The sequence below is a fragment of the Pristiophorus japonicus genome, chromosome 3, assembly GCF_044704955.1.
Source record: "Pristiophorus japonicus isolate sPriJap1 chromosome 3, sPriJap1.hap1, whole genome shotgun sequence".
Taxonomy (NCBI): domain Eukaryota; kingdom Metazoa; phylum Chordata; class Chondrichthyes; family Pristiophoridae; genus Pristiophorus; species Pristiophorus japonicus.
Window position 1 is genome coordinate 124,201,834 of NC_091979.1, and position 15,938 is coordinate 124,217,771.

General features: G+C 42.2%; 1 protein-coding gene across 6 annotated transcripts in view; it reads right to left on the reverse strand.

The window, feature by feature from the left end:
- sestd1 (SEC14 and spectrin domains 1) overlaps window positions 1–15,938 on the reverse strand; it is a 241,966-nt gene that overhangs the window by 133,825 nt on the left and 92,203 nt on the right. For all 6 annotated transcript variants that reach the window (XM_070874797.1, XM_070874796.1, XM_070874798.1 and 3 more), the window contains one exon: window positions 13,987–14,100. In XM_070874797.1, the coding sequence (XP_070730898.1) occupies window positions 13,987–14,100 (114 nt within the window). The remainder of the gene's footprint in view (window positions 1–13,986; window positions 14,101–15,938) is intronic.

A 15,938-nucleotide genomic window follows, 5' to 3' on the forward strand; every position in this document is an offset into this window, starting at 1 on the left:
CATGCAATTTCTGGTAGGAGTCAATGGATAGCAACCAGAATCAGGAATTCTACTGATTTTTCACTCTTTCTCACCCAGTGAACCCAATATCAGTTGTCATCTTCAAGTTGCCTACTGCAATCCCAGCTGATATCAGCTAACTCAATAATCAGGAATCAAACTGGAGACCTTCCTCTGGCTCAGTTCTACAAAAAGCAGTTCACCGATACACTAACCCATCTCATAATTTACCCTGATGTTTTAAGCCTGTTTTCAACAGTAAATGGGTGAATAGCTTTTTCCATTCCTCAGTATCATTGGCATGCTGAACAAAGAGAGCTTGGACATCAGTATCTCTGTCAAATACAGATCTGATTGATTTAAACTGTAAATGATACTCACATTGCACAAAGCAAATTAGAGCGAGAGAACACTGCAATATGAATATTGAATATTTATGGCCTTGAGGGAAATCCTGCCAAGGTTACATTAATGAAATTGCCAACAGACTCTATCTTTTCTGACATAATTTGACATTTAAGTGATTGCTGTATGTGAAGCATGCTAAATTAGCTGGACATTTTACTGATCTTAGTCTTTCTTTGGTACTAAGTATTTTGCTCAAGGAAGTACAACTTTTTATTCTGCAGATTTTTGGCATAATGTGCTACTTGGAAAATTAGGAGTTGCAGCTGTTCAGTTTTATGGAAAATCATACATGTAATTCATTAGTTCAATTAGATTCGAGGCAAGAAGAAAATCTTCTTCAGCATTGCATTACAATTTTCCTTATTGAGAGGTCCAGCAAAAAATTTCAACCCTCCCCCCAATAAATTCTACCAATGTCTAAGACAGAAGCTGGCACACACATCGTTCCAGGTCATTGGCTCAACATCAATTTACCTAATCAGCGCACAGACCTTGATTTTCTTTTAAGCAGTTTCATCATGTGCTTCTCCTTACACAAGATCATCATTGAAACAGAAATCGACCAGCTTCATTTTCCTTTATTTATGTGGAAATTGTTGCATGACGAGGCTATGTGGATAACAAAGTACTTAAAACCTAAGAGTTAATTTTATAAAATCAAACTGACATTATGGCAACAGAATTATGCAAATTACAAAATAACTATCACAAGTAATTGTTATACAGATTGAACCTCCCTTATCCAGAACTCCCTTATCCAGAACCATCACTCATCCAGAACCATTCCCGGCCACCAGGTGGTGCATGCGCAGAACTCCAACATGAACAAATTGAAGTCCTTCCTCACGGCTGACTCCCGCTGGCCTGACCCTGTGATCCACCGCCCCAACCCCCGACCCCCCATGATTTCTCTGCCGCATTCCCAGCCCCAATATCCCCTTGCTCAGTACCTGTACCATCCAATTTAACGTGACCACCCCTTATCCGGAAAAATCCCTTATCCAGAACAGGCCAGGTCCCAAGGGTTCTGGATAAGGGAGGTTCAACCTGTATATGCAAATTACCCTATGCATCATTGGGAGATACAGTAATAGGTTACTGTCTAAAGAGATTAGATTTAAAATTCCATTGCCACATGAATGTAGTTCATAAAACAAATCCTTGACCCAACCGTCTTTGGAAGCTACCGGCCCATTTCCAACCTCCGTTTCCTCTCCAAAGTCCTTAAATGTATTATCGACTCCCAAATTTGTGCCCTTTCTTCCCGGACCTCCATGTTTGAATCGCTCCAATTAGGTTTCCGCTTTTGCCACAATACCGAAATGGCTCTCATCAAATTCACAAATGACATTCTTTGGGTCTGTGACAAAGGTAAACTATCCCTCTTCCTCCTGATTCTCGACCTGTTTGCAGCCTTTGACACGGCTGACCACTCCATCCTCTTCCAACGCCTCTCCACTGTCATCCAGCTCGGTGGGACTGCACTCACCTGGTTCCATTCTTATCTATCTAATTGTAGCCAGAGAATCAACTGCAATAGCTTCTCCTTCCATTCCTGCATTGGTACCTCAGGCGTCTCCCAGGATCTATCCTTGGCCTCCTCTTATCTGTCATCTACATGGTGCCCCTCGGCGACATCATCCCCAAAACACAGCGTCAGTTTCCACATGGATGCTGACAACACCCAGCTCTACCTCACGACCACTCTCTAAATTGTCGGACTGTTTGTCCGACATTCATTACTGGATGAGAAGAAATTTCCTCCAATTAAATATTGCGAAGACCAAATCCATTGTTCTCGGACCCGCCACAAACTGCGTTCCCTAACCAGCAACTCCATCCCTCTCGCTAGCACTATCTGAGGCTGAAAAAGACTGTTCGCAACATTGGTGTCATATTTGACCCTGAACGGAGCTTCGACCACTTATCCGCAGCATAACTGAGACTGCCTATTTCCACCTCCGTAACATTGCCCGTCTCCGCCCTTGCCTCAGCCCATCCGCTGCTGAAACCCTAATTCACGCCTTTGTTACCTCTAGACTTGACGATTCCAATTTATTCCTGGCTGGCCTCCCATGTTCTACCCTACGTAAATTTGAGGTCATCCAAAACTTGGCTGCCGATGTCCTAATTTGCACCGTCCCATTCACCCATCACCCCTGTGCTCGCTGACCTGCACTGGCTCCTAGTTAAGCAGCGCCTCGATTTTAGAATTCTCATCCTTGTTTTCAAATCCCTCCATGCCCTTGCCTCTCCTTTTCTCTGTAATCGCATCCAGATCCACAACCCTCCCCACCCCAAAATATTTGCGCTCCTCTGATTCTGACCTCTTGAGCACCCCTGATCATAATCGCTCAAACATTGCTGGTCGTCCCTTCAGCTGCCTAGGCCCCAAGCTCTGGGGCCTAGGCACCAGAAAAATGGAACCTTAAACTTGTCTGCATTAAATTTCATCTGCCATTTTTCTGCCCACTTACATATTTTGTTCTACTCATTCTGCACTTTGAGCTGACTCTTCCAATCACCCCTCCAAAGTTTAGTATCATCTGTAAAGTTGAACAATTTGCATTAAGTTCCTGAATTCAAGACATTGATGTAAATTAGAAATAGTGGTGGTCTCAACAATGAGTCCTGGGGCAACCTGGTTAGTACCTCCCCCACCTGACATAATTTATTTAACAAGTACCCATTCTGTTTCACCTTTCATTAATTTCTTATCCTTGCTCAAGATTTTCCCTGAACAGCTTTGAGATTGATTTATCGCCTTTCAGGCAGAACTTTGTCAAATAATGGCCAGTTTCCAATATGCTGGCACCTCCTCAGTGTCCAGTGACTCCCTCATAATGACGATTAATGCTCCACAAATGTCTTCCCTGGTTTCTCATTGCACCAAGTTAATCATCTATCCCCAGGGATTTATTTGTTTTCAGTTTTTGGTTATCAGCTTAACATATATCTCGATCTTATTGAATGGCAGAGCAGGCTCGAGGGGCAAAATGGCCTACTCCTGCTCCTATTATGTTCTTATATATCCATATATAAATTATATATATTTTTTATATATATATAAAAAAAGATAATAAAAGTCACAAATTTTGCTTGGATTATCTTTATTTGGGGGGACCTGGTTGCTCATATCTTCCCTTGTGAATATTTGAAGGAAGTAATCCTTCAGACTATTTAGTATCTTATCCTTATCCTCTGTTTCCAGCCCAGTAGCATATTTTATGGTTCTCACCTTTTCCGACTAACTTCTTCCTGTTGAAATACTAAAAGAACTTCTTACTGTTTTGCCTTTTCAGATATGGTTTTTCTAGGTTTCTGCTTGCCTCTCCAATTACTCTATTAATATGACTCTGTGTGTTCCTATACTCATCCTCAAAATACACAAGTCAATAGAATGTTGAACAATTTAACCAAATGAACATCGCCCCCTTTTTCTCTGCATGATTCGTAGAGGTAACTTTTCCTCTTTTTTTTTAAACTTTCGATTTGTTTGTTGGTCCATGAAGGGGTTAAAAATCATTAGTATTTCTAAAAAGTTTGTGGCTAAGCTTAAGTTGAGTGTGGGACCTTAACGTATAACTCTCGAGAAGGGAATATTTGGCAGATGTCCTAGCATAGACAGAATTACACGAGAGAACGATAAACACCCCAGCTTTGTCTGTCTATTAACAGAAGATTTAGTCAAGGAGAAATAGGTCTGGGAAAAAGTACTTTCACAGGAATTGTTTAACCGTAGAAAAGTAATGATGTAGCACGTAACTGGTCAGATAAAAGGCGCACAGGGGAGGTAACGAAGCTTGCTGTCAATATAATTGTATTACCAATTAATATTTGTAATCATAGTAGTTAGGCGAAACTTTGTGACGTGACAGGGAAACAACAAATGGAAAGCTTCCGCGTGGAACTTCATGATTTTGTATGTATTTTGACTGTATAAAAACAGTAACCCGACGATTATTCAAAGAGAACGGCTGGTTTGGGTCACTGAGTTACTGAACTCATGTAGAAGCTGTCGCTCCCTTGATCGAGTACTTTATAATAAACGATTCTTTTCTCCAAAACAGACTTGTGTTGAGTATCTTTGTAATACTCCACTACAGTCCATTTAGGGTCTTGCTTGTTTAGTCTAAGTTTGCTGATTCTCGCTATGTACTTATCCTGCATGCTCAGCTTTAGTCCTTTAAAGGTGTTCCACTTCACTGAGAATCATAGAATCAGAAATTTACAGCATGGAAGGAGGTCATTTCGGCCCATCACGTCCGCGCCGGTGGACAAAGAACGATATAACCTAATCCCACTTTCCAGCTCTTGGTCCTTAGCTTTGTAGGTTACGGCAGTTAAAGTGCACATCCAAGTACTACTTAAATGTGGTGAGGGTTTCTGCCTTTACCATCCTTTCAGGCAGTGAGTTCCAGACTCGCTTCACCCTCTGGGTGGAAACATTTTCCCTCAAATCCCCTCTAAACCTCCTACCAATGACTTTAAATCTGTGTCCCCTGGTTATTGACCCCTCTGTTAAGGGGAATAGGTCCTTCCTATCCATTCTATCTAGGCCTCCCACCACAATTAGGTCTCCCCTCAGCCTCCTCTGTTCCAAAGAAAAGAAACACAGCCTATCCAATCTTCCCCCATAGCTAAAATTCTCCACTCCAGGCAACATCCTCGTAAATCTCCTCTGTATCCTCTCTGGTGCATTCACATCTTGCCTGTAATGTGGTGACCAGAACTCCATGCAGTACTCTAGCTGTGACCTAACTAGTGTTTTATACAGTTCAAGCATAACCTCCCTGCTCTTGTATTCTATGCCTCGGCACATAAAGGCAAGTATTCCGGATACCTTCTTAAGCACCTTATCTACCTGGCCTGCTACCTTCAGGAATCTGTGGACCCGCACTCCATGGTCCCTTTGTTCCTTTACACTTCAGTGTCCTATTATTTAATGAGTATTCCCTTGCCTTGTTAGCTCTCCCCAAATGCATTACCTCACACTTCTCCAGATTGAATTCCATTTGCCACTGTTCTGCCCACCTGACCAGTTCATTGATATCTTCCTGCAGTCCGCAGCTTTCTTCTTCATTGTCAACCACACAGCCATTTTTTGTATTACCTGCAAACTTCTTAATCATACCCCCTACATTCAAGTCTAAATCATTGATATATATCACAAAAAGCAAGGGACCTAGTACTGAGCCTTGCGGGACCCCACTCGAAACAGCCTTCCAGTCATAAAAACACCCATCAAATATTACCCTTTGCTTCCTGCCTCTGAGCTAATTTTGGATCCAACTTGCCACTTTGTACCTGGATCCCATGGGCTTTTACTTTCGTGACCAGTCTGCCATATGGGACCTTATGAAAAGCCTTGCTAAAATCCATATACACCACATCAAATGCACTGCCCTCATCGACCCTCTTTTACCTCCTCAAAAAATTCAATCAAGTCAGTCAGACACGTCCTTCCTTTAACAAATCCCTGCAGAAATGTTGTTGAACAACCTCCCCCAATAATTTGTTTGAGTTGATCCCTTATTTCTTAACTGGCTCCTCATTTTCAGAATATTTAAATCGCAGATCGTATTGAATTTAATCATTCTGTGATGTCGTCCCTCAGGGCTCCACAACTTCATTTTTTGTACAATATCTGGGTCATGAATAAGTACCAGGTCAAGTTGAGAACGGTCTCTAATGGCTATCCTCATGAAGCAGTTATGCATTACATATGTTTTATTCTGGCTCTAAACAGCTTTTGTTTTTCTAACACGAATTTGGTCGATTCAAGTCACTCACTAAATTAAAGTTCCTGTTTTCATATACTTTTTTCTTCATCGACCAAACTGTCTTCCTTCCAAGTCTTATTTCCAGATGATTCGGACATACAAGCCTACCCACCATATTTTCTGACCACTCTAGCTTTGCTTTACACTCTATACCCTGAATGCTATATTCATTACTATCCCTCAGTGTTAACCATGTTTCTTATATTTCTAATATATCACAGTTGTATGCCAGCACAACAGCCTTTTATTATCAGTATTTTATTTCTAATGCTTCCAGTGTTTAAGTATATACATTACTTTGTAAATTTGACTCCGGTCATGACCCCCAGTGTCTGTTACTTCCTTGTCCTGGATTTGTATATGTCTCTTGAATTTCTATGTCCATACCCTTCTGTGTCTACCTTGTGCCCGACGAATATTCTCATCTGGGATCTAGTTATCTACCTGCCCTCACTTAAAAAAAAATCATTCTTGGGATCTGGATGTTGCTGGCAAGGCCAGCATTTATTGCCCATCCCTAATTGCCCTTGAGAAGATGGTAGTGAGCCGCCTTGAACTGCTGCAGTCCGTGTGTTGAAGGTATTTCCATAGTACTGTTAGGGAGGGAGTTCCAGGATTTTGAACCAGCAACGATGAAGGAACTGCAAAATATTTCCAAGTCAGGATGTGTGTGACGTGGACAGGAAATTGGAGGTGATGGTGTTCCATGCACCTGCTGCCCTTGTCCTTCTAGAAAGTAGAGGTCGTGGGTTTAGGAGGTGCTGTCGAAGAAGCCTTGCCGAGTTGCTACAGTGCATCTTATAGATGGTACACACTACTGACACGGTGCGCCTGTTGTGGAGGAAGTGAATGTTTAAGGTGGTGGACGGGGTGCCAATCAAGCTTGCTGCTTTGTCCTGGATAGTGTCAAGCTTCGAGTGTAGCTGGAGCTACACTCATCCAGGCAAATGAAGAGTATTCCATCACACTCCTGACTTGTACCTTGTAGATGGTGTAAAGGCTTTGGTGAATCAAGAGGCGTGTCACTTGCCGCAGAACACCCAGCCTCTGACCTGCTCTTACAGCCACAGTATTTGTGTGGCTGGTCAAGTTACGTTTCTGATGTTGATGGTGGTGGATTCAGCGATGGTAATGCTGTTGAATGTCGAGGGAAGTTAGTTTGTCTCTCGCTTGTAGGGATAGTCATTGCCTGGCCCTTGTGTGACACGAATGTTACTTGCCATTTATCAGTCCAAGGCTGAATGTTGTCCAGGTCTTGCTGCATGCTGGCAAGGACTGCTTCATTACCTGAGGAGTTGTGAATGGAACTGAACATTGAGCAATCATCAGCGATCATCCCTACTTCTGACCTTATGATGGAAGGTCATTGATGAAGCACCTGAAGATGGTTGCCTAGAACTCCTGCAGCAATGTCCTGTGGTGGAGATGATTGACCTAGGTATGACTCCAGCCAGTGGAGAGTTTTCCCCCTGATTCTCAGTGGCTGTGATAAGGGATGATATGTTAGAGGGATCATCAAACAAGGCCATATGGGTTGAATTGAAGAACAAAAAAGGGGCGATCACATTACTGGGAGTGTAATGTAAGACCCCCAAACAGTCAGAGGTAGATAGAAGAACAAATATGTGGGCAAATTGCTGTAAAGTGCAAAAACTATAGAGCTGTAATAGTGGGAGCAACGTGCGGTGACATGCCACTGCAGGGAGCAGCACATGCTGCTGCAGGAGGGCGATGGCTAGAAGATGGCATCTGGATTTGACGTCACCCAAATCCAGGTCGCTGATCAGAGCGTGGACAGGTACAGTAGGAGCGCAAGGCCTGGCGAGGGATCAGCAAGAGTTCATAGAGGGACGCAAGCAGGGCCCAGGGGAGCCATGAGTTTGGGTCTCAGAAGAGGCGAGGGCCCAGGGGCAGCATGGGCCAGCCCACATTGCGATATGTGCGCACACTCGGTCCGTGCAGCAGAGCTGGTCTCCAGTCGTTTTGGTTAATCCTTGCCACTGGACCAAGACCTACCTCTGTCAAGCCTGTGTGGTGGCTGGTGTGCAATGGCCAGAACACAGTTAAAAAAATCCAGGCACGGGCAACTTCCACCCTTCAAGATGTAGTTCGGGACCTGGAATATTCGGTTCTTCATTGAAACACCCGTGAACTCATCCCTTTTTGGCGTGGAAGCAAGTCACCCTTGTTTCGAGGGACTGCCTATGATGATGATGAATAGTGGAGAATTTCAACTACTCTAATATTAACTGGGAAAAAAGTCATGTGAATGGTACAGAGGGTGCAGAATTCGTAAACTGCATTCAGGAAAACTTCTTTAACCAGTATGTAACAAGCCCAACAAGGAAGGGGTCGTTCTGGACTTGGTTTTGGGGAATGAAGAGGGGTAGGTGGAAGGGATATCAGTGGGAGAGCATTTTGGTGCTAATAATCATAGTTCAGTAAGATTTAGCATAGTTATGGAACAGGACAAAGATGGACCAGGAACATCTATAGTGGAACATCTACAGTTTAACATCTGTAGTGGGGAAAATGCTTGAAACTATCATTAAGGAAGAAATAGCGGGACATCTAGATAGGAATAGTGCAATCAAGCAGACGCAGCATGGATTCATGAAGGGGAATCATGTTTAACTAATTTACTGGAATTCTTTGAGGATATAATGAGCATGGTGGATAGAGGTGTACCGATGGATGTGGTGTATTTAGATTTTCAAAAGGCATTCGATAAGGTGCCACACAAAAGGTTACTGCAGAAGATAAAGGTACGCGGAGTCAGAGGAAATGTATTAGCATGGATAGAGAATTGGCTGGCGAACAGAAAGCAGAGAGTCGGGATAAATGAGTCCTTTTCGGGTTGGAAATCGGAGGTTAGTGGTGTGCCACAGGGATCGGTGCTGGGACCACAACTGTTTACAATATACATAGATGACCTGGAAGAGGGGACAGAGTGTAGTGTAACAAAATTTGCAGATGACAAAGATTAGTGGGAAAGCGGGTTGTGTAGAGGACACAGAAAGGCTGCAAAGAGATTTAGGTAGGTTAAGCGAATGGGCTAAGGTTTGGCAGATGGAATACAATGTCGGAAAGTGTGAGGTCATCCACCTTGGGGAAAAAAAACAGTAAAAGGGAATATTATTTGAATGGGGAGAAATTACAACATGCTGCGGTGCAGAGGGAGCTGGGGGCCCTTGTGCATGAATCCCAAAAAGTTAGTTTGCAGGTGCAGCAGGTAATCAGGAAGGCGAATGGAATGTTGACCTTCATTGCGAGAGGGATGGAGTACAAAAGCAGGGAAGTCCTTCTGCAACTGTACAGAGTATTGGTGAGGCCGCACCTGGAGTACTGCGTGCAGTTTTGGTCACTTTACTTAAGGAAGGATATACTAGCTTTGGAGGGGGTACAGAGACGATTCACTAGGCTGATTCTGGAGATGAGGGGGTTACCTTATAATGAGAGATTGAGTAGACTGGGTCGTTAGTCTTTGGAGTTCAGAAGGATGAGGGGTGATCTTATAGAAACATTTAAAATCATGAAAGGGATAGACAAGATAGAGGCAGAGAGGTTGTTTCCACTGGTCGGGAAGACTAGAACGAGGGGGCACAGCCTCAAAATACGGGGGAGCCAATTTAAAACCGAGTTGAGAAGGAATTTCTTCTCCCAGAGGGTTGTGAATCTGTGGAATTCTCTGCCCAAAGCAGTTGAGGCTAGCTCATTGAATGTATTCAAGTCACAGAAAGATAGATTTTTAACCAATTAGGGAATTAAGGGTTACGGGGAGCGGGCGGGTAAGTGGAGCTGAGTCCACGGCCAGATCAGCCATGATCTTGTTAAATGACGGAGCAAGCTCGAGGGGCTAGATGGCCTACTCCTGTTCCTAATTCTTATGTTCTTATGTTCTTATGTCGGAATAAAAGTTCTCAATTGGGGTAAAGTCAATTTTGCTGAGCTGAGATTTGGCAAAAATGGAATGGAAATGGCTACTTGATGGTAAATCAGTGTCAGAGCAGTAGGAGGCATTCAAGGAGGGGATCCTGAGGGTACAGAGCAAATGTGTTCCCGTAAAAAGAGGGTGGGGCTAACTAATCTCGAGCAAAAGAGGAAATAGCAGAGGCGCGAAGCATCATTTTCCAGTCCTTTCAGGCTACAGGTGTGGTGCCAGAGGACTGGAGGACTGCTAATGTTGTACCTTTGTTTAAAAAGGGAGAAAGGGATAGACCGAGTAATTACAGGCCAGTCAGCCTAACCTCAGTGGTGCGAAAATTATTCGAAAAAATCCAGAGGGACAGGATAAATCTTAATTTGGAAAGACATGGATTACTCAAGGACAGTCAGCATGGATTTGTTAAGGGAAGGTTGTGTCTGACTAACTTGATTGCATTTTTCAAGGAGGTAACCAGGAGGGTCGATGAGGGCAGTGCTAATGATGTAGTGTATATGGATTTTAGAAAAGCTTTTGATAAGGTCCCACATGGCAGACTGATCATGAAAGTAAAAGCTCAGGGGATCCAGGGCAAAATGGCAAGTTGGATCCAAAATTGGCTCAGGGGCAGGAAGCAAAGGGTAATGGTTGATGGGTGTTTTTGTGACTAGAAGGCTGTATCCGCAGGGCTCAGTGCTGGGTCCCTTGCTTTTTGTGGTATATATCAATGACTTGGGACTTGAATGTTGGGGGTATAATTAAGAAGTTTGCAGATGACACTAAAATAGGCTGCGAGGTTGATAAATAAGAAGAAAGTTGCAGACTATAAGAAGATATCGATGTACTGGTCAGGTGGGCAGAACAGCGGCAAATGGAATTCAATCTGGATAAGTGTGAAGTAATACATTTGGGGAGTTCGAACAAGACATGGGAATACACATTAAATGGTATGATATTGAAAAGTGTAGAGGAACAAAGGGATCTTGGAGTGCAGGTCCATAGATCCCGAAAGTTAGCAGACCAAGTAGATAAGGTGATTAAGAAAGCATATGGAATACTTGCCTTGATTAGTCGAGGCATGGAATGCAGGAGCAAGGAGGTTATGTTTGAACTGTATAAAACACTGGTTAGGCTGCAGATGGAGTACGGTGTGCAGTTCTGGTCTCTACATTATAGGAAAGATGTGATTGCACTGGAAAGGGTGCAGAGGAGATTTACAAGAATGTTGCCTGGACTGGAGAATTTTGGCTATGAGGAATGATTGGAGATGCTGGGTCTGTTTTCAATGGAACAAAGGAGGATAAGGGGAGACCTGATTGAGGTATATAAAATTATGAGGGGCCTGGATAGAGTGGATAGGAAGGACCTATTTCCCTTGGCAGAGGAGTCAACAACTAGAGAGCATAGATTTAAAATGATTGGGGGGAGGTTAAGAGGAAATTTCTTCACCCCGAGGTGGTGGGGGTCTGGAACTCACTGCCTAAAAGGGTGGTAAAGGCAGAAACCCTCACTACATTTAAAAAATAATTGGATGTACACATAAAGTGCCGTAACCTACAGAGCTACGGACCAATAGCTGGAAAATGGGATTAGGCTGGATAGCTCTTGGTCGGCCGGCTTGGACACGATGGGCCGAAATGGCCTCCTTCCGTGCTGTAAATTTCTATGATTTTATAACTCAATTTTACTCGGGCTCCTTGATGCCACACTTGGTCAAATGCTGCCTTGATGTCAAGGCCAGTCACTCTCATCTCAGCTCTTTTGTCCCTGTTTGGACCAAGGCTGTAATGAGGTCTGGCGCCAAGTGGTTCTGGTGGAACCCAAACTGAGCATCAGTGAGCAGGTTATAAGCTTGATAGCACTGTTGACAACACCTTCCATCACTTTGCTGATGATTGAGAGTAGACTGATGGGGCGGTAATTGGCCAGATTGGATTTGTCCTGCCTATCAATTTAAATGATTCCTGATTACTGCCTCAATCTTACTTGCGAGTCTCTTGGTTCCTGCTTGGTTTATGTGCAGCCCATCTTTCCAATACCAGTCATTTTTGTTCTGAAAGTAATCCCTATTATTTATGAAAGTAGCATTATAAAACTGTATTTTACAAGTGGCTACTATTTCTACAATGTGTCAACTCTCTTGAAACAGAAAGCCATCAAATCTTAGTGATTTTCAAAATGCTGTTGGAGACTGCTCATGATGGTGAACTTCAAGAGAGAGAGTGATACTGAAAAATTTTTGATGCAAATTGAGTAGCTGTATACAAAATTACCCATGAAAAATAATGCTATTTTACTGACTTACTGAGTCAATTTGTTAAAAACTGAGATGAAAGAGTAAGAAAGTGATACAGTATGGAACAGTTGTATTTACATCACATTTTCAGTCCTGTATGCACAAACATGTCAGTCCTTTGAGTAAACCAATTTAAAATACATATTGCATCCACTGTTTTACATTATTTAAAAATGCAATTCAAAGATACCTTTTATTCCCCTTTTTCTCTCTAATTTGCTCACACCCCTGAAAGGCAGGTGATTTCCTTGCTCGAGTATGATTCCACTGACAGCTATCACCCTTCAAGTAACAATTAATTGAATGTGAGCTTGGACAGTGAGCAATGGGAAGCCATTTAACCATCATAGAGTTCAGAACCTAGCCTGATCATGCTCTTGCTAAATGTCCACATCTGCATTTCCAGAAAAAAACAGGAGCGCGATCAGGAGCAAACTTGCTACTTTCCCTTCCCTAATCCAGGAATGCTGCAGCCAATTGATTATCAGATAATTTAGCACAGATCAGAGATAAAAACTAGGTTCATGCTGGTCTGCATGCCTCAGAGACAGTGCCTTCAAAAGAAGCTTTCAATTATTTCTAATGTTTTCCTAATAAACTTGGCAAATTGAGCTTTTGAAACATTTCAAAAGAACCAGTATTTGCCAACTGTTAGCAAGGTTTTATTCTGTTTTCAATTCTTGGTTAATTTCTCTAAAATAAATTAAATCGATTATCAGCTGCATTTACAATGAGAAGGCCATTATTACAATTCTACAATTCAGTCCAGACAGTCCATTTCAGTAAATTTTCAAGAGAAGTTCGCCACTAGCCTCGACTATGCAGATTTTACTGCATATTCCAATTCATTTCAGCAAGTTAAAGAACTGAAATCTTGAATTACTCAAATGCTGTCGGAATCACACATCCGTGATAATTTGTGATACAGTAACTTGCAGCTGTGATGAGCTTTCATTCAATATATGCCAAATCTAATTTGGACAAACAACCAGGAAACTGATTACAACATGGACTGTAATTTCACAACTTAGCCAAATTATGTTTTGTTGTGTAAGAACACAAAGAAAATGTGTTCATTCATCCATCTTTTATCAACTTACATGTATAAATAATTTAAAAAACCTGAAGTGCCTAATCCTAAGAACTTGATTTAATTTTCATACAAAAGCTCGGTTATACTAGTTCTTTCAAATTTGAAAATAAAAATTCTCTTTACATTACTTTTCAGGAAGTTAAGCAAAAAGTAAACCTCAGTAGGCTCCTACCTTGTACCAAGCAAGTTTTTCACACCATCAACTTTAAATAACGAGGTTATTTACACACATTTCAGAAAGGCAGCAAGATGTATGTGTTTCAAAAACTAAATATTTATCATGGTTTCAATTAGTAAGTACAATGGGCAGTAACTCTGAAGATTTTATATTTGTGGATATGGATTACCATCATTAGAACCTGGTTTTCATTTCTACACTGACAGTGTATATAATAAATGCAAAATAATATTGCAAGCTGTAAACCAGGTTAAAAGTTTCAAAAATATAATACCAATGCTGGAGAACACGTCAGTGTTCACATACCTCAAATCCTAGTCTATCTTTTTCCTTCCAGAAGCAGAAATGAGTCACTTTCTTGTCCCAAAACTCATCTGGTTTCACCACACACACTAGAGACACTTCAGCAGGAATAACATTCTAGGAAACAGAAGAAAATCTGTATCACTTTCACATGTGGAGATTTGTACAACATACATTGGAAATATTACATACTACTTGTAGAAAATATAGGTAGGATTAAGGTAATTCAGTTCACTGTGGTCATATTTTTTTCTCCGACACAGCCACTGCCAATAGTGACAGGAAAGTGAAATCTAACGCAACACCCGATGTACGTGATCTTTAGAAATGTCAAGGTGTTAACTTTTCTTGATTCATTTAAGAATTAGTGACTGGAAGCCAAACTATGGGGCTAAAATTCCAGCCTCGCCGAGTCCGTACGAGGCCCCGCAAAAGCTGGTTTTCAGCGTGCAATGCGCAAGCGCCGAAAACCAGCTTTCCCGATCTGTCAAGTTTTGGCTTGACAGATCGCAGCCAGAACTTTCTGGCGGGCGAGATTGGGCTATTTGCCTAACTCTAGCCCAGCGAATGTCCTTAAAACATTTGCGCCTGGTAAAAGCAGGCACGTAGCCTACTTTTACCAGCGCAAGAGTTTTAAAACACACAAAAATAAAAATTAAAAACTCAGGTTCATGTTAAAAACCCTGTCCACTAAGGTAAATTTATTTTAAACCCTACTAAAACACTTTAAACAAAAATGCCAAAAATATTTTTTTTCTAAAACATTTAATGAACTTTCATTTCAATTAATTTTAATTATGGAAGGTGTGTTTTTTATTTTTTTATGTTGTGTTTAGTGTGTTTGTTTTTTTTTCCTCATTAATAGCAATAAGAACTCGTAGATACAGAGTTCTCATTGCTATTAATGAGAATACTGTACCTGATTGGTTGTGCAGTCACGTGCGTCCGAACGTCGAGGACAGAAGCACACTCCGAAGACCGGGAAGAGAAGGTCTCCCAACCAGAATCACAGACACCTCCGGGACCATCAGATAAATTCGTTAAAAATTCTCGGGTCGGAGGCGTTCGTACGAAGGAAGCCTCCGACCGGAATTTCAGGCCTTGTTTATTTAGCTCTTATTTGCTACTATAAATTTTAAAAATTGGTTGCAGACAAAAGTCAATGTTTAAATTAGACTGTATTATAGCCACTTATGCTGCATGCCAATCACAGGATAAAACAAGTAATTTATCCTTGTGCTATTAAATCTGTTAGGAAAATTACAATCTTTTAAAACCAAAAATGCTAAAATCCATCAAGAAGTCTCCCCACTCATTCAAAGAATGCTTCAGATACTGGCATGAAATACTGTGCTGATTATGACATTTCTGAGACCTAAAATCACTTGACTGCCCAGCAGATTTGGGCAGAAATTATTCATGCCAGTTTGCCACACAAAAAGAAAGCAGCTGAATTTCCAAATGCAATGTGGTTATTTCCACTGCGTCTCCATGTACCTAATCTAGATATATGCAAATGAGGACCAGTGGCACTGCAACCCTAAATATCCTGGCTTGGCGTTTCCTCCACATTTATACTCAGATACACACACAGGGCCCAAGTTTGCCCCCCACCCGCTCAGAACGGCGCAGAGGTGCGCCAACTTTGTAGAAGAAAAACCGCACCTAAAACTTACCGAGGAATTTTCCCTGCTCCTCAGGACGACTTCGGCCTCGGCGTAGTGCATCACAACCAGTGGGGGGGCAGAGCCAGGTCCCGGCACTGTCTGCACATGCGCGCTAGAGTGTGCGCGCATGTGCAGTAGCTCCTGGCAGCCCGAATCTCTGCGACGCTCGGCAGGCTGTGTGGGAGGAGCCCGAAGCACGCAGTAGCTCCTCGCCCCCTGGAAACCTGCATAGCTTCCTTGTTAATAGGGAGAATAGCATTTCTTGTTACAAGTTGTAGCACATAGGCA